This window comes from Hippoglossus hippoglossus, chromosome 14, assembly GCF_009819705.1.
Source record: "Hippoglossus hippoglossus isolate fHipHip1 chromosome 14, fHipHip1.pri, whole genome shotgun sequence".
Classification (NCBI taxonomy): Eukaryota; Metazoa; Chordata; class Actinopteri; order Pleuronectiformes; family Pleuronectidae; genus Hippoglossus; species Hippoglossus hippoglossus.
The window spans coordinates 19,054,788-19,074,198 of record NC_047164.1 but is presented as its reverse complement, the minus strand read 5'-3'; the positions used below and the strand labels follow the sequence as shown (position 1 = coordinate 19,074,198).

Below are 19,411 nucleotides of genomic sequence, written 5' to 3'. Positions count from 1 at the left end.
AACTGTACAGGTACATTGATGAAGAGTTGTTTAAATGAGAAAAACGTGACAAAATCTGTGCGACTTCGACTGAAATCAATATACTTGAAATTGAATGATGCAAGTAAATAAAGTACCTAGACACAAAAGACAGATACAGAGGATGATTTTCTTTCGGGGAGCCCATAGTTTTTGAGCTGCATCTAAATTCTGAACCATACCTAAGGCCACAGCTGTTATATTTGTTTGTCTAACTGATTTGGGTTATTGGTTAAATGTAGTGCCAATATTCTTGCATCACATTTTGCAATAAGACAATTAAGAAAAAAAATGTAAGTATTTTTCATCATTTCATTAATAAATAGATAAAACATAATGAGTTGTGAGTTGTGTGCTCACGTTGTGCAGCTCTGCAACATCCAGACAACAATATCATGCTCAGTGTATCAGACCCCAGACTGGTTTAGTCATTTGCCAAAGGCTAAAAGTCTGCGGAACGCACGCTCTCTGTGAGGGACATACCCGCTCTCTTCTCTACAGAGAACACAACACTGAGGATTCCGAAGCTCTGTTTACGATGAATTCCCGCCAATGATAGTAAAAAGGGAAAAAATGCACGCTAAACTCCAGCACAGTCTGTGTTTTCCTGTTACTGAATCAGGAGGCCTTCTTCTCTGCTGCTGCCAAGAATCTGCAGAAAAACAGGAATGTTTTGTCTGCAGGCCCCCAGAGCTTCCAGGTTAGGAGGAGGAGAGTGGGCTGAGGTAGATGAGCTGCTGCTGGGGTTTTATGCACCTTAGCCACCTGACCGAGGTCTCCGAGTTGCGGAGCAGTGCCTACTTGTGGCGTCGGCTGGCCCCTAAATCACAGACTTGACTCTCCCTGCTAAAGAGATTTATCTAGCGGCTACCAGAAAACACTAGCAGACCGACCCTGCCAGGCAGCAGAAGTACCAATTTAAAAGCTTCCCTATGATATGACAGCGCAGCGGTGATGACAGGCCACGCTCTGTTCCGGGCTCTCCTACCTTTTATCCCGCAGAAAACATAGCATAGAGTGGAAGAGTGCTCTTTAAAGTAGGAAGTACAGCACTGTAATGTTGCCGCTGCGGTACAAGGACATCTTGTGTTTCGTTGTCTGAGGCTCACTACGCTTAACATTCACTTCCCCTTCTGTAATTATGCGCCCAAATATAATTTAATGAGGATGATGTCTAAATAATAGCCGTTTTGTTTTGAGCCATTTTGAGACTTTTGAGCATTCCTTGCATGTTGCTCTATCTAAATAGTTTCTTTTCCACTGGCGCCCAGACAGAAGTACAGTAGGTGAACGCTGCGGAGTTCATTCATCGGGCTCGGGACAGGCGCTGACGTTCAAACACCTTCAGGCTCTTACTACTAAGGTGTCACGGCTCTGTGAAAAAGAAATCCTGCAGCAGCAGCAGCAGCCACGGCTCAGCTTTACTTTGTTAGTGTCTGTGTTTGTACTGTATACACACTGTTTCCAAGTAGGACAAGTGATTTATGTGTATATACACTATAGCGACTTTTATGACTGTTTATATAGATGTGTTGAGTGTTGCGTGGTTGTGGGGTTGAGTGTGTGCTGCTGTTGTATCTGTCTCTGAACATAAGCACTGTTTGTCATGTATTTACTAAGGCTGCCGTATTTTTATCAAAAATTCAAACATTCGTTCAAATATAAGAAAACAATATTCTGAACTGTAACGACCTGGTCAGATTGCATGAGATCATCTGAAGCAGCTCGCCTTGTGGTCCAGCAGAGGGCATTCTTAAAACTCACCACAGCTTGAGCTGCAGCAGGTCTTATTAACATGTCAGTAAACCCAGATCATATATAAAGATTTATTCGTTGGAATTTGTTTTCGATTTTGTGAAAAAAGTGAAAAAACATGACAACCTGAAGATTACCATTTATTTGTTTGACTGCAGGAGGTTCCTCAGATCCTCATATTCCGTGTGAGACTAACCTGAACTACTTGGTACAGGATGTGCACTTTGCTTCATCACTTGATTTAATTAAAATAGAGAACATATCACTCCAGTCCTGTAGCTGAACTACACTGTCTCCTGATCTGCAACAGATTTCCCACGATCCCTAAAACAAAGGGGATTATGCTTTATGTTTTTAGCTCCAACACCGTGGAACAAACTCAACATCAGATCAGCAGAATCAGTGCCTCTGTTTAACAAGTGCTTAAAAACTCACCTGAATGAACTGGCACTTTTATAGTTTAAAATTTTGTATTTAATGTAATAATATTTTTATATATATTTTGTTTGTATAATTGCATTGCTGAGTATGATCTGGCTTTTCTATGATTTTTGGTCTATCTGCACAGGAAGCTCCTTGTAACTCTGGTTTGAAAAGGCACTGTAGAACAAAAGTTTATTTTTATTTATTAATAAAATCTCTCAATCTAATACAGTGTACGGTTTGACTGATGAGGAACTTTATATAAGTAAATGGGAAAAAGTATTGGTTGTGTGTCTGTGTTGGCAACTTTGAGTTTGACAAGTCAGCTCAGCCCCAAACTGTAAACATCCTCTGCTTGACCAACAGGCTGGTTTGTGCAAAGCTATTGCACCATGATGCATATAAAGGGACACAGGACTGGGCTGAAAGGTATCGACATATTTTAGACAACTACACTGATTTGGTTGCTGGTTCAACTCCCAAATTGGCAGGATAAATCTGCGCAGAAAGCTGCACTTGCCCCTCCCTCATTACCACCTCTACCTTTGAGTAAGACCATTATTACAGCAACTCCACCTGCCTCTACACGCTGAGGTTGTACTGGGCAGCATTTAGGTGTGAATATGTGCAACTGTGTTGCTTTCAAAATGTTCTCATCCACTGGATAGATAATGGTTATAAACAAAGACGGCGACAAATCAGCCGTCATTCAAATTAATTTAAAATGATAAACACACCAATAGACAGTGCTGTGATACACCGTCATTTAACCTCTGGGTTATAGTAAAACCCGAAAACATGTTTTAATCCCCTATCTCCTGTCCCTGTGTAAATGCGACCGCTCATACATGTTCAACCATTTGCATATTGTAAGAACATGATTCAAATGAAATGCATATAATTACATTTATATAAGGCTTTTAACAATACTCAAAGACACAAATGCAAATATAAGCGAATAATTACAAATACAATTATATTTTTTGTCTTTTCATTAAATCTACATTCTTTTTTTTTTTTTTCTTCTTTTTTTCCATCACAAACCAAATAGAAAGTAGTTTTGATATAAAGCTTTGCTCACGTCTACAGTGAAACACTCTCACCCGCACGCACACAGGTAGTAAGGGAGAGTGGCGTTCCAAAGGGCAGCAGTGTTTACCTGCCCACTTGAGTGGATTCCTCAGCCTGCTGGCTCAGACGCTGAGGTAGAGGCTCCGGTGCCTGTGTGTCTACTGTCTACACTGGAGGCATTCTTAGCCTGATATCACTGCCACATGCTCAACAAAGATGTTGAAAGGCCATATTGAAGCAGGACGAGGAGGAGTGGATGGGACAGGAGGGAAGGAGGGAGGGAGAGTCTGAGGAGCGAGGAGGCGGACTCGCCTCATAAAACTCACTGTCGTCAGCAGGGCTGGAAGTGTAGAGCTTGCAGAGGGAGAGCAGGTGTGAGCTCCTGTATATGTTTGTGTGTGTGTGTGTGTGTATGTTCTGTATTTGACTGCACAGGCATGTGTGTGGGTGCATACACGCGCTCATGTGTTGAATCGGGTGCATCTGTGTTCTAGTAATAAATAGTGTGATGTGTTCAGGCCTGGCAGACATGAAGCTGGAGCTATGCACATGTACTGCACATGCTGAGGTCGCATTCATGTCACCACCTAAACTAAGCTGAACTTATTGTGCACTACTTTCAAAATCATGCTGTCTTTGTTAATCACAAAGCAGTGCAGTAGGTCGTGTGCGTGTGCGTGTGGGAGTGGGTGTGTGTGCGTGTGCGTGTGCGCGTGCGCGTGGGTGTGCGTGTGGGTGGGTGTGTGTGTGTGATAGGGAGATGAAGCTACTTCAAAGCGGCATGGCAGCATTCTCTCAGCCCGGCCTGTTTACACTGCTCTGTGGAGTCTGCATTCCTCTGTCTCATTTTTCCACAGCATTCCACAAGGAGCTCCGTGCTGCTGGCTTTGTGCCCACCAACATTTACTCCGCTGCCCCACCCTCCACCCCTGCCCCTATGGTACATACATGCTTCTGTACACACAACTGTACACTCAGTGTGACCGTTGAAACAACACAAGGACACAGCATGCAGGGTAACTTCAGGGAAAAGAAGGAGGAGGAGGAGAAGAGAAGGATCCTTGCACCCTAGCACCGCAGGGGGGCAGGAGATTCTGCCTCCCAGCCTTCCTCCTCTCTAATGTTCTTTTCCTCCCCCCAGTCCATTGATGGACTCGGGTAGATATCCAGATGCACAACTGTCAGTCCATGTCTCGAAAGCTCTCCCAGCGTTCCCTGACCACAAATCAGGCTACTGCGATGGCTACCTCCGAGCCAGAGTGAAATATAGCAACGAAAAAGAAAACAATTATGTTGCCAATTACAAGGTGTGTCGCAAGCAGTCAGCGGCCACATCAGAGGAGCTCTCCGCTGATGTTTTCGGGACTGTTTACTGGTGAGGTTGCTAAGGATGCCGCATGTGTATGTGCCCGGGCAATAAGGTCACATAAACATTTGCAAAGAGTAAAAATAACACATAAAACCTCTTAATTTAGCTGTTGTGTTTACTCGCTCTTTGCCTTTATGACTACATTTCTCCGACATCGGCCACAGGTGATTATGGGATTCCCTGTGGGATTGAGTGGCAGGATTGGGCAGACGCAGACTTCTACGGAGAAATATCTCACTGTGTTTCTGTTTCTGTCCACGGGATCCTCCTCTGGATTTAATTAGAGATCTTCCATGACAGTATATTAAAGGCACTAACAACTGCACCGCCAAGACGTTTTAGTATCTCCTGAGTCGAGGGTTAAGGACAGAGGACGTCGCACCTTGTACAGATTGTTAAACCCTATGAGGGAAATTTTGATTAGTGAATATGGGCCACACAATTAAAATTTGATTAAAAAAAATACACATCTGAAAGCATGTTTTTTTACCTCTGAGATTCCCCCCCCCAATTATTTTAAATGATTAATGGCCGACACTGGGTGGGTGTTTAATTTCTAAACACAAGTTGAGTAATCTGATTTATTTTATGACGAATATCCCCTTTGCACAAAAACTCGATTCAAGGCTGAGCAAGCTACAACATGACTTGTTCGTATTGAAATCATTTTCAAAGTATACTCACATAGGGACAGATGTTAAAAGAATCAAGCATGAAGGGAAAAAAAGAGGAAGTCAGTGGGTTAAGTCAGTTTTTGTCTGTCATTTGCTCGGTGCAGATGGGAGGATGGGGATGCCTCGGAGGGCATTTCAGGAAAATGATTTATGGCGTATACCTGAACTCTGACTCAGTGACTGAGCTTTATGTTTCTCTGAAGCCATTTGGAGTGATTTCATTTGAATTGTGTGCTGCAGCCAACAGGTGAAACACACCGGCGGCCAATTTGTAGACAAGATGAAAAACAATATTATATATGACAGTACAGAGCCACATGCCAGGATTTATATTGCAAATATGATTAAAATCATTCCACAACATATATATAAAGTGCCAGTGAATAAATCAAAAAGAGTACATTCAAATTAAAAGAACACTTAAAATTGATTCTACTTGTTAGTAAAACATGTGTGATGATGCTCTGGCACCAGTGTAGGGAAATATATGAAAAAATTATGATAAAAAAGGGAATTGTTCAAACGCATCTGTGCTCTCTGTTCATTGCAGCTGTTTAGTTAAACTTTCACGAGGGGTTTCAGCCTGTTCCTGTTTTCACACAGAGCTGCATGAACTTGGATAAGGCCTCTTTTTTCAAGGACTACAAAAGCTACAAAAGAGACATGTTGGTGGGTTCCAGGGGGGACATTGCATTCGCAAATAAAAGAGGGGTCCTAAACCCCCCTAGCAGCTTATTTTATGTGCAAGCATGTTAAAAAGGCACCTGTCTCTTGTTAAAGAGAAACCAAACTGAAACTCTCCGCTGGTGCCCCTCACTGTCTGTGCACTGTGACTTTTCAGTCCTATGCTGAAGTTTTATTTTGAACAGTGACAGCATCAGTTTGCATGTGTTTAAATGAGCCCTGGTTGGGGTAGGTCACATATGTTTTCAGCCATTGTAGAAGCATGGTTCTATTTGGTGTGTTCATCCACCACTGGTCTGGACTGAAATATCGCATCATATACATTTGTACATCTTGCCAATGATCAACGTACCTTTCCTCGAGCAAGATCATCATGTCAACAAAGAATACCCACAAAACAAATTACCTCCCAATCAGCATGCTAACTAGTTAATGTTGTTCTTGACAAAGATGGTGACAGTAGAAAAAAGAGTCAAGCAGCTGCATGTTAACATTATTATTTGTATTTAACATGATGTTAGCAGTTAGCTCAAAGCACTTTTGCTCCTCATTACAGCCACTCAGAGATGCAAGCAGGTATTAATTATGTATATTATGTAAAGCACGTAAAATTGATAATGTACTAGAATGGCACTCTGGAGCACATATCACCGTCAAGGCCCGGCAGTCCCCTTAAATTCAATTGAGCTGTTCCAAATTGTGCTCACTCTTAAATATATGTCCCCAAAAACGTTCCTGCTATTTTTTAATTAAGCTCCAACACTTGAAAGAAAATCTCGATCTGCATCAACATTTTAGGGGTTCTTCCAAGTTTCCTAGAAATCCATCCAGTGGTCTTTGCTTAAACTTGCTTACCAACAAACACATTACAAACAACCAGACAGAGGTGAAAACACAACCTCCTTGTTATAGGTAATAGATTTGGAGGAGATATGACTATTTTTTGGAGCTTCAGTCTCTGAAATTAGTCTTAATCTTCAAAATCCCAGACTAGAAAGGGTTGCTTTAAATGAAGAAGATCCATTAACTAACTCACTGTGTACAGTATAGGGCACATACTGTATGACCTTATGGCACCGGGCTCGTCCCTTCTGTTTGTTCACATCACATTTACCCTTTGTCTCTCTTTTGTTTCTCTTTGTCTCTCATTCTATAATTTGGAGTTCCCTTCCGTAAACGCCTTTCAACATTCCCCTGGCTAATCTCTTTCCATGCGGCCGACCCTTAGGTTCCCAACCTTAAGTAATTGGCACATAGAAAAGTGTAGGTTTTCTCTCGAACTGATGGTGTGGAACCTGAGAGAATATGCGAGTCGTCCTGCGGGCCGGGGACAGGCCGGAGGAAGCCTGGAGGACGTGTGGATGTGGCCCCTGTGTCTAGGGGGAAGAAGGATCACTGCAATACTAACAAACTGCTGGGTTACCAAGCCACTGACTTGTTATGACAGGGAAGTGCTGTGTTTATGTTTAACTCAGAGCTTTGAAATGTATAGTGTAGCACTGGCCTGAGGCTGATGGAGTGGCCTTGTTGTTGGTTGTGTGTATGCTGTGTGTGTGTGTGTGTGTGTGTGTGTGTGTGTGTGTGTGTGTGTGTGTGTGTGTGTGTGTGTGTGTGTGTGTGTGTGTGTGTGTTTGTAAGGCAACAGAACCTGTGCAGGGAATGTGAAGAGCACACAGGGCTCCATCTTTAAACCGTTTCCACGCTGATCCCAGTACCGCTAGTATATTTTGTCTCTTGAGTGACTGTGAACACCTTGTCACCAGGGACACAGTGAGGTCATTCTGCTACAACTCGCTGTAGCAGTCATACAAATAATGACAACTAAAAAGTACCGAGGTGTAATGTGCTTCATGGCACTAAAGTAGAGAAAATTTGTTGTGCTCATGCACTCTGCAACTATGTTTTTGCTACTCGATAGAAGAGCATAATGTATATTTCAGTCAGATTACTCACATTTGAAATGTTTATAGCAGCAGCAGAACATAGTTAGAGTTTGGCATCTAGGTTATAACCTCATCCCTTTTCCAGATATGATTACACATAATGGGAGTGATGAGGAGATATCTTGATTGAGGGGCTGAATCAGTACGTGTTGATACTGACGCAGGGCAGCAGGGGCATTGACGAGCAAAGGGGGAGATGGGAAATCTTTGTAGCTGAATTAGACAGCCATATTGGGAGGGTGTGTATGATAGAGGATTGTGGAGAGTGAGGCATGTCACATGATTGGAACAGTGAAACTAGAGTTGGGTGCGTGAACAGGCTCGTAAGCATTGGTCCATTTGTTTATGACAACTGCAATTAACACAAACCTTTTTCCTATCAAAAGTTATTTTAATTTTTAAAGGATCCTTCAAGGGCCACATTAAATTACTGAACACATACTGTACATCACACTAATATCTCCATTGTGATGGCTTAAACCACATCTCTTTGGCAAGGCATCTGATGTCTGATGGTACTGATGATGATAATGCTCAAAACAACTTGCTCAAGCATTCTGCTCTTTGTGACAAACTGACACTTTGGAAAATGTTACTTTGGGGCTGTGGCTTACTTACTGAGGCTGTGGCTCAGTGAGGTAGAGCTGGTCGTCCCCTGATGGCTGCGCACAAATGATGTGTGATAGAGAAAGTGCTGCACATAGAAGCACTGTATGAATGTGGGTGGATCGCAAAACTGTACCGTAAATCTCTTTGAGTGGTTATTAAGACTAGAAAAGTGCTATATAAATACAGACCATTTACCATTTGAGGCCATGGTCCTCAAGGTCCATCCCAGTTGAACTTGTTTGATACATTATACATTTTGTCGTTTTTATTTTAAACCAAAATATACTGAACATTATATTGGCTGGTTAACTTGTGACTGCAAAAAAATCTATATTCCACCTATTAAAAGCACATTTCTTCGACTTTTTGATGAAGCATTGCTTTTGGCTGGATTGCTAACAAGCTAGCTAGTTAATAACTGTCTTGATGGAAGTAATCTGGGCTGCTGATGAGCTTGTCAGGAGTAGCGTAAATGCATGTGATTTACAGTTTTGACAACACAGGATGTTGCAGTGCATTGTTGGGGCTTGTAGTACTTATGTTGTGGGGAATAACAACCCGCTCGTGTAGATACATGCTGCACAACATCAGGAGAATACATCCCCTTCTCACTCAGAAGGCAACACAGGTTATGGTCCAGGCTCTTGTCATCTCACGCCTAGACTACTGCAACTCCCTCCTGGCTGGTCTGCCTGCTAGTGCCATCCGACCTCTGCAGCTCATCCAGAATGCAGCAGCTCGACTGGTCTTTAACCTACCTAAGTTCACTCACACTACACAGCTCCTCCGCTCCCCTCACTGGTTATCAGTGGCTGCCCGCATCCGCTTCAAGACACAAGTACTTGCGTACTGTGCTGCGAACGGATTGGGTCCAGTCTACATCCAGGACATGGTCAAACCTTACACCCCAGCCCATCCACTCCACTCTGCATCGGCCAATCGGCTTATTGCTCCCTCACTGCAAGGGACACCTAGCCACTCAACAAAATCACAACTGTTTGCTGTCCTGGCTGCCAAATGGTGGAACGAGCTCCCCATTGGCATCAGGACAGCAGAAAGTCTACACATCTTCCAACGCAGGCTAAAGACACATCTCCTCTAACTACACCTTGGTTAAGAAGATGATGTCTAATAACCATCGTCAACTTTGGTGTTTATATAAAATAAATGTTCAAAATTAAATTACATGTAGCACGGTTGAATGCACTTATCGTACGTTGCTTTGAATAAAAGCGTCAGCTAAATGATATGTAATGTAATGAATATGAAGGGCAATATTTTAAGATAAATATAAATCCTCCCACAGACAGGATGTAATTGTGCCACAAGCTTTGAGTTTGACATGTCTTCTAGAAACAAGGGATAAAGCAAGTGAGGAGGGCAATGAAAAACTTGCAACAGATGAATTGGAGTAAATGTAAGATGCCATGCATCAATGGTCTGTAGTAATACACCCATCAGCCGCAACTTTAAAACCCGTAATTATTATTAATGCTGTGGCCTGTTGATCTACAGTATGCTGCATCAATAAAAATGTGAAATATATTTCCTCATCTGGTATTCCACCAATATAAGTACTTAGCTCTTTCCTCATTTCCCTTTCTTGAAGAACAACTCCTCTTCCCTCTCCAGGTTCTTTCTTCTCCATCTAATCCCTTTTATAGAACAGAGACAGTCTGACGACCCAGGAGTTGGGGGGAAGCACTGCTACTTAAAGAAAGCGCCCGGGCAAATTTGGGGCTGGTGGTAATTATTTGGGCCTCATTATAGGATCACGTTTCCCTCAAGTCATTCTCTGTGGTAACCGTTACTGGATATGGGGCTGACACTGTCAATAAAGCTGGGGGAAAGATGACACGCCTTTTGTTTTGACAGGACTAAAGCAGTAATGCGTCCTGTTCGTTTGCATTTGCAAAGAGAGAAGGCGATGGCCTCAGAGCCGACTTTTCCAGATGCTCCAACAGAGAGAAACCCTCTGCTCCACTCCCTTGGCACCGGGGCAGTCCGGCATCACTATAGCAGCCTTTCATGTAAATCTACTTAGTGTAGGGTCTTGAGATATAGGCCTGTTTGATTGAGGAGTGTGGTATGAGGAGTGTGTATCTGTGTCATCTGTGGCACAGAGAGCTGGACCTCAATGTGTATGTAGAAACCAGCGTTGCTTGAATAATGGTCCAAGAGCGGATATGATATTTGAGAAAAGGCCTGGTGCCTTGGCTTTGAGCGCCCCCCTTGAAGTTACTGCTGAGATCCAGAGACACACTCCCGTACCCTGCAGGACCACAGAGGGACTTTTTGCTCCAATAGATCAGCAGATTCAGCCTCATCATGCACACATACATTATGTCCACATGCAAGCACATGCTCAAGCGCCTCTAGCAACAATACATAGCTGCGCTCTCACTCATTAACCTGCGTTCTTTACACAAACTCTCACACACTGGCAGACCCACTACCTGATGTGTGCAAAGGGTCAGTACCTCAACGTGTCCTTTCACCTCAGGCCCCCTCATCCCGTAACAAACATCTTAGTAGGGATCCGCAGTAAGTGTTGCTCAGTTACCTGGGCAACCAGATTCCAATCTCTTTTATCTATTACATGCGGTCTTGTTGGCAACCGCTTTTCCTGCGCTTAGAAAAAAAAACTTTTGCCACCGTTTTAGAATTTGTTGCCAAGTTGAAAAAGAAAAAAGCTTTGATTTACACCTTCAGGGACAGCACATCGTGAGATAGACAGAACTTGTGTTGCGTTATTGGAACCTTCAGTATGCGTGTTTGAGAGAGAATCAAAACAATTTCACAATATTGGATATTACATTCGTGAATGTTCTAGTCTAATTATACAGGACAATTAGACCTGTACAGGACAATTAGACCTATTATAAAAAGTACTGAATGTCTCTTTGAGGAATTTTTGGTGAGCATTCATAAAACTTAATGCAGGGCCCTTTTCTCACGCTACTTTTTATGCAGAATATAAGTGTGTGTGTGTGTGTGTGTGTGTGTACGTGTGCAGTGTACTGAGCAGGTGCGTCTTTAATGGTGGGGTTTCAAAAGAACGAGAGAGACAAAGAGATTTCATTAGATATAGAGTCCAGACGTGGGAGGCTGAGTCACTCAGTAAATCATGAACGCAGGCAACAGATAGTATGTGCATTTTTGTGAGTTCGTGTGTGTGTGTGTGTGTGTGTGTGTGTGTGTGTGTGTGTGTGTGTGTGTGTGTGTGTGTGTGTGTGTGCGTGTGTGTGTGTGTGTGTGTGTGTGTGTGAGCTTGCAGGGTTGATTCAATCCTTCCCCTGATGTGTACTAACCTGGCAGACTTTCCAGGCCTCAGGGCAGAGCTCCATTTAAGAATCCTTTTGCCCTTGTGACGCGGAGTCTTGATTTATATTGTATGATAGAATAATCACATACTGAAATATTTCTTTCATCCCCTCCTTAACCAATCTGCTTCTTTATGATAATGTTGCATATGCAGCCAACAGCTCCTCTGAAGCCTTCCTGACCTTCCTGAATGGCTGGTAATTGAGTGGTGGAGCTTGATGAGAGGTGCAAGCTCTTTTTGCTTCCCCCTCTCTAACACACTGACATAACTGCCTGGGCCTGGTTCCCTGCTGGCAGCAGATGAACTAGAAAACTCTCTTGCTGATTATTGGCAGATGAAAAAAGAAGATCTGCAGGGCTAAGCGAAGGGAAAAAAATATTATTGACTTCTCACCGCAGCTACTATTTATTTTCCCCTTTTTCTGTCCATGTATTTGTTTTTGAGGCTGTTAGATTCTTGCCTTGGAATATTTTTGGGGTAGTCTTTGATTGAGCTGGAAAGGAATGCCTTTAATCGTGGCTACAAAGAAACCGAGGGACATGTCCCCGTCAGTTTTGCAACAGATCTAGACAGATGAGGAGGAGGAACGGAGGAGTGAGCATTGTTAACAGTCTGTGGGGAACTGTTTGCGTGCCCTGTGGTTACTAGTCTCTGTGAAATGGAGACTCAGTGATTTGGTTTCCCAGGCCCCTTTTTCTCAGGGCCATACAAAAACCAAATGAAGAAGTTTCAGTCTGTCCTAGTTGCCATTTATAGTCCAGCGGCAGCGTGTTTCTAAGTGGTGGATGGCACCAGTGGTGGCACACAGAGAGCGTTCACAGCCCTCTGATTGTGAGTGGTGTGGGCATATCTAAAATAGAAGATAAGGCTCAGTCTTGTCAACGATGCAAAACATTGACGCTGTGCCTCAGAAAGCCAGAAGAAACTGAACGCAGCCGCTCCTCCTGAGCCTGTTTGGCTCAGCTTTCGGATTATTATCTGCTTTATTAGCTATGATTGCACCGCCCCGTGCATCAACATGTTCAATGTCACAACAAAGATCCACACATAATCAAGTAAGCCTAAAGAATAAGTGTTGTAAAACCTGATTCCTCTCACTGAATGTAGCTCTTTCCCAACATTTCCCACAAAGCTACAGCGAAAAAGAGCAGAGGTCATAGCATCAGTGAAATAGCGTCATTGAAAAGGATATTTTTTTCTAAGTTAAGGGCCAAGTTCAACTCTAGTCCTCTAATTTGGGCCTAGTAAATGAAGACTGGTAGAGGCCGCTGGCAGAGCAGCATGGAGCCCAGTCCAGGGGCTCAAGCTGCATCACTGCGTGCCTTCCCTCCTGCATAGGGGCTGTTATTCAAAAGCCTTTACTAAGGCCACAATCCTCAACCAAGTGTTTTTCTATTTCACCTTCCCCTTTGGAAGAGGGAGGTATTTAGATTTGATTCCAAAATGTTTTAGCCCCTTAGTCTATATGACCCTGCGGTGGCACAGAGCTTTTTTTGTCTGATGTACCCGCACATCCCTTCTAGGCTTGGGTAGCAAAATCAATGCCAGTCAGGCACCGCTTCCTACATGGCCAGTAACTACTGGGCCAAATCACAACACAGAATCCCGTGCCTGAGCTGTGTACTGAAATAGTTGCTCTGATTGCAACATGAACATCCCCACCTTACCCTGGTTAATACTACTCTGGCCCTGACAAGATGGAACATAGCCTGCAGTTAGCTAGTAGTTACCTCAAAATCAAGTCGAACAAAATGCCTAAAGGTAAACTGTTTTGCAGCCAGGCAAAAACAAACAAACTAAAAACTCACAGGAAACACAGGCAAACAGACTCGGGCACAAGGAAGAAAAAGATTAAAATGCCTGGTTACGCACAGGACACATTCAAAGGCAGAGTGATGCTCCATGTTTGACTGCTGGTGTAAATCCTTGTCAAGCAAATCAGTCATTGTGGGCGTCCCTGGCCCCAGCCGTGGAGAGACAATTAAGTGTGGAGGTGAGACTGTTTGGCTGTATTCAGTACTGAAACTGGTATTTAGTGTTAAATTACTGCAGGTGTGCACTTGTTTTTTATTGTATATTTAGTATAGTTTAACAGATAATATGTCAAATTTCAACTTGCAATTTGCATTAGTGTTCTGGCACAGTTTGGGCACTGTGACAAAAACATGGGGATATATGTACGATCATTCATAAATAGTATTCATTTAAAATTAGCTGAGAAACTCCTCTTTTTTTTCACATACCCCCTGGGATACAACTAGCCCTGGTAGGAAATTATTGATATATAGCTCATTAATATATTTGGTTACTTCAATAAGATTCATCATTAGTATTGGTTTAACTTGTCACATTAATTATAAGTGGTTTGTGAGTCGCCTGCCCTGCACAGTCCCTGGACAATGTGCTTCCCTCCTACTGACCCCACATCTAATGTTGGCTTTTATGTCCCCGCCCCACCATGGTCCCCCATAGTCCTCTTCTTCCTCCTCTCCTCTTCTGACAGACATGCAACAGCCCTTTGCAGCACATTACGTCAATTCCCCAGGCCCCGGCGTGCCAGCTGTTGATGTCACCCTTGGGTCTTTTTAATTTAGGGATTTCCGCTGGGTGAGATGAGGGGGAGCCCCACGAAGTCAGCCCACAGCCACATGAAGAGGCCCAACGGGGCTGAACCGGGCCAGAACGGGCCTACATAGGGCAGGGCAGGGCAGGGCAGGGTGGGACCGCTCCGCTGGTGTGTGGGTGAGCGCAGCTAGAGTAGGGTGCAGCAGGGCAAATCTGTGAGCAGCAATGAGAGGAGTCATCCAGGAGCATTGGTGTACTGGCAGTTGCTCGCACTGATGTCATGTGAGCAAATTAGCGAAGCACAGGGGGTGTCTCCGGAGCCACTCGCTTCCTCCTCGACTGCCGTGCAACCCCTCGTACCCGTGACAGCTTGCCTGTGACTTGCAAACACCACCACTATCCCTTGAGCTCTTAAATGCAGCCTTTCAGCAGCTATGAATTTCCTGCCTTTCAGAGGGGATCAAATGTTCCTCCCAAAAAAACCATCTCCCATTCTTTCAGTCCTCGAGGCTTTGAGTGGGAGAGAACATCACCATCCATGTAATTGATTACCTTGGGTGCCAAAGTTTTCCTCTTGATTTTAACTGGGAAGGAAACGCCTTAATTGAACACATAAAAGCTTCTATCAAGTGCAACTGTTGTGTTCTAATGGCGTGAAAACCAGCTTTGGATTCACTGTCTAGACCGACTTTTGAATGGTTGTCTCAAACATTCTTTTAATTCTTGGTTATGGTCCAATCTTTGATATGTGTACGGTCACAGACTGCAGGTTACATGTGGTGGTTTCGGTACAAATCGAAGGGATTTAAAATGTACTGAATAGATAGATGTCAGTGTGATCTGGTTCTTATCCTTGGTTTGTAGTTTCCATCTCCTTTCAGCAGAGAACAATATCTTTATTCCTTTCTACATTTATTCCTCTAAAAATGTTCTCTTCCTCCTTTAAGTGATGTTAAAAATAGCAGCTGTTATTTTTGTTCTGTCCTGTCTCTTGGTCTTAGGAGGATCTATCACTGTGTTCAGCTGTTTTAGATTATTATCATTGAAAAAAGAAGCTTTTGTGTAACTTTTTATTGCTGGCACTGTTTAAAAAAAGCAAATCCCTTGAATGTCTGAGTATTTTTAAGATTATACATAAATCAAACATGTTGGATTGGGTCAGAAGAACAATGTCAGTGTGCTGAGGTGGAAGGAGTTGCAGATGTGCTGTTTGTGTACCTTGGCATTCGGGCTTCTCTTGAACGCCATACACCTAAAACTGTGGACAGAAAAATGTTCCCACCACATGTGTAGCTTTACATTTTCCAATTTTCCTCTCATAACCTTTGTCTCTCTCTCCTTCACTTCCTTTGCAGTATCACCCTTTGTCATTGTGCAACACAAGCGAGGATGAACGGCAAGAGAGTGACTTCATCACCATTGTCAAGCTGGAGCACAGGGTACCCCGCTGCCTGCCGCTGCTCGATAAGGTAAACACACACACACTCACTTACACACGTGGCTTTGAGTGTTTCACGCATTACTCCCCAATTAAAACTCTGAGAAACGTCCCTCTCCATGAACCCATCCCATCTCAGACACGGCAGCAGACAGATAAACCATCTCGCCATCTTGTCTTTCTCCCGCAGTATCCCTTCCGCTCATGGATTCGGACATTAAAGACAAGATGGTTTTTAGAGGGAATTATTTGGCAGGAGTGTAATGTTTTGTTCGGGACACTGATCTTTCAGAGTGAGGGCTTGGACAGGAGGGGACGGGCTTAGCGCAGCACTGCTATGTAGCAAGTGGCAGTGAGCCCTGGCTTTGGATGTGAGGCTTTCAAGCAGCAGCTGTCACTGGTCCGAGCCCAGCCAGCCAGCCAGAACCAGACACTTGGTGCTCTCCGTCTCTGCTCCCCTCTAATATGAGCGCAGTCAGAGCTCCATAGATTCCACCCACAATGGTTTAGATGTATGTATAAGTGCAACAGAGTTGACCTAAATCTCCCTTATGTTTAAGTTTTATACCATACACACAGACTGGCACATCCTAACTTTAAAGCAGTATGATTTAAAACTGTTGCTATTTTTTCCCTGTTTTTCAAGTGGTGACAAATTAGCAGGCAGGAGTATAGTTAGGCGACTGCCTTTTTTTAGCCTGTGTTTTCTTTTCCCCTAATTTAAAGCCATGTTTAGGAGCTTCCCGCCGTGGCGACGATGTAGAGACATTCCCACACTTCCCTGCTCCTTTCTTCCTCCTCCTGTCGCTCGCTCTCCCTCAGTGGGAGCCGACCGGGGGGAGAGAGGGCTGTCACTCAGGGCCGGCTCTAAAAAACAGTTTTGATTAAAGCCTTAATGGCAACACTGTGTTGTCCCGTAAACAAAACACCGGCTCTCCCTCATGCAAAAGAACTCGCGGACAAAAGGCTGCTGCTTCCGAGTGCTTTCTCCCTCCCTGCAGATCCTCTTTGAAATTAGAAGTGAAGGAGGGAGGAAGAAGAGGGAGCGAGGGGGGGGCATCCTTCTTGTTGTTTTGGTTGCCTGGAAAGTATGTGTTGCAATAAACTCCGCTCCAGCCACCTGCATCCCTGCTTCCTCAGTAAGATTCAAAGCTTCAGGTCGTGGTGGATTTATTGGGGATTCATCATGCAGCTGTTGAGGAGTTTGCTCTTGGCCGTTTGAAGGCGATGAATCAGACGCTTTGGGATGTGCGGTGCATGGGTCGGCCTCGCTCTCTCTCAATGGGACTTGTTTACAGTTTAGCCTGACTGTAGCAGCCCGCCCAACTGATCTATAGATACCCTGACGGCCACAGAGGGTTCGTGTTGCACTGCACACACTCAGAATAGGCTGTAAACCAAACAAAGCAAAAACGCAGTACCATCAAGGATAAGATTTCATTGTTGTCCTTTGTTTGAATTTTGGGTTTGCGGAGGTTCCTACCCCCGGCAGCGCGGGGAGATTCCTCTGCTGATTGGCAGTGATCTGGCACATCTCTCTGCTGCTCTTGGTTTTACTGGATGGGTCTCACAGTATCTCTGAACATACTGGAAAGTTGGACAAATTAGGAGGAAAACATACACTTTCTCCAGATACCCTCAAATTAAAGTGGTTGGTGAGGCCTGTAAGCATCGCCCCCTCCTTCTGGCAACCTCTCACCCAGATTGACACATACATATGAAATGAGTTGTTTTCTCAAGTAGGAGTTCTTAATTCTCAGAAATGTTGATGTTTAAAAGAATTTAAGGAGGCTTTTTAATATTATGAGGGTGTAGGTTGGGTTTTAAAGTGGTAAGACTACCTTAACCCTACACCTTAACCACACTTAGATTAAGGTTTTATCAAATTTTTTCACCTGCAGGCAAAAATCCAAACAACCTCTATCAATGTTAAATGGACTGTACTTATATAGATCTTTTACAGTCTTATCAACCACTCAAAGCACTTTAAAGTACAAGTCACATTCACCCATTCACACACACACATCCAGGCCCTGTGATGGACTGGCAATCTGTCCAGGATGTACCCTGCCTCTCGCCCAATGTCAGCTGGGATTGGTTCTTTCATACGCAACAGTTTTTCTATCACACCATGCAAACACTGTCAGCACAGTCATTTGGGGCAATTTGGGGTTCAGTATCTTCAGAATACAAATTTGAGGAGTCAGGGATCGAACCACTTACCTTCTGGTTGGTGGACGCCCCTCTCCACCTCCTGAGCCACATCCGCCCTATCAATAAAGTAGGCTAGCCTGTAAGTAACAGGTTAGGTGACAGCAAAAAAGTCAGCAAATAACTATGCTGCAAAAGTTGTTGTTAGTTCGCTTAATCTAGTTAACTTTTACACAAACTGTAGGTATTAAACATTTCAAATCAGAAGAATCCAAAAAGTACCTAGACTTCGCACTGTTTCTTCCGACCGATCTTTGCTTCAGATACATCTTTCTCTATGCAAATGCATGAATCAAAACCCTCCTCTGCTCCAGTGGTTTTGCATCATTACACAACACAACACAAGCAGAGGCCACAAGCTTTCTCTGCCAGCATGTTTTGCTACAGTAGACGTGATCCGTCTGCTTTCCACCAGCCGGCCGGCCAGTTTTTTTCTGTTTATACCAAAGCCCTGGAAAATGTTCTCAAGCGAAGTCACAGAGCGACACATGACTCGACGAGAAACAGCATCACTGCAGTGCCAGGAGCTTATTTACCTCCGATTTAATAATCTCTGCTTCTTGACTCTCTGCCACTCACACTGCAGTTCTGTGAAACTGCATCAACCTATGAAGAATCCATGGTTTTGTGGAAACAGCTCTTTTACAGTCATTGAAGTTTTGGCCCGTGTCTGAACTTGTTGACTCTCACAGAGGGCCTCGCTTATTGATTCTGCTCCTCTCGGATAAAAAAGGGGGTTTGGGCCTGATTGTGCATTAATCCTGCTTCTTTAACTGGGCTTTTCATGTGTACACGCCCGCATTTGTGCATATGTGTCATTGGATCACATTACATCAAATCTCCCAAATCTACCTGTTGGCCACTTTGTGAGGAGGCAAGCTTGGCGTTCCAAAGACCAGCGTCAGTCACACAGGGATCGAGATGCAAACAACACTGTCTAGTATTTGTAATGTCCTTTTACAATGTGATTGTCAAACTGAATATGATACCTTAGATTAATATGCTCTTAAACAACATGATTGGCAGCATACATCTAATACTAAAGATACATTCATGTTGTTAATATTGTGCCAAACAGCCTGAAGCTTGAAATCTCTTTAGATCAAGTTGAAGTTCTATATGTGGATCAGTCTGTCTTGTGCCATATTTTTTATAGAAGATCAGAGGATGTAGTATAATAAGTTTGGAGATGGTGAACCTGATAAACATTATGCCCTCTAAACATAATCATGCTAGCATTGTCATTGTGAGCTTGGTTAGCATGAAGCTCAAAGCACTGCACCTACAACCCCACAGAGCCACTCTTATGCTTATTATTTTACTAAA

General features: G+C 43.7%; 1 protein-coding gene across 6 annotated transcripts in view; it reads left to right on the top strand.

Annotated features, from left to right (window-relative positions):
- Positions 1 to 19,411, top strand: part of LOC117774089 (E3 ubiquitin-protein ligase RNF43) — an 87,672-nt gene that overhangs the window by 41,722 nt on the left and 26,539 nt on the right. For all 6 annotated transcript variants that reach the window (XM_034606177.1, XM_034606176.1, XM_034606174.1 and 3 more), the window contains one exon: positions 15,792 to 15,905. In XM_034606177.1, the coding sequence (XP_034462068.1) occupies positions 15,792 to 15,905 (114 nt within the window). The remainder of the gene's footprint in view (positions 1 to 15,791; positions 15,906 to 19,411) is intronic.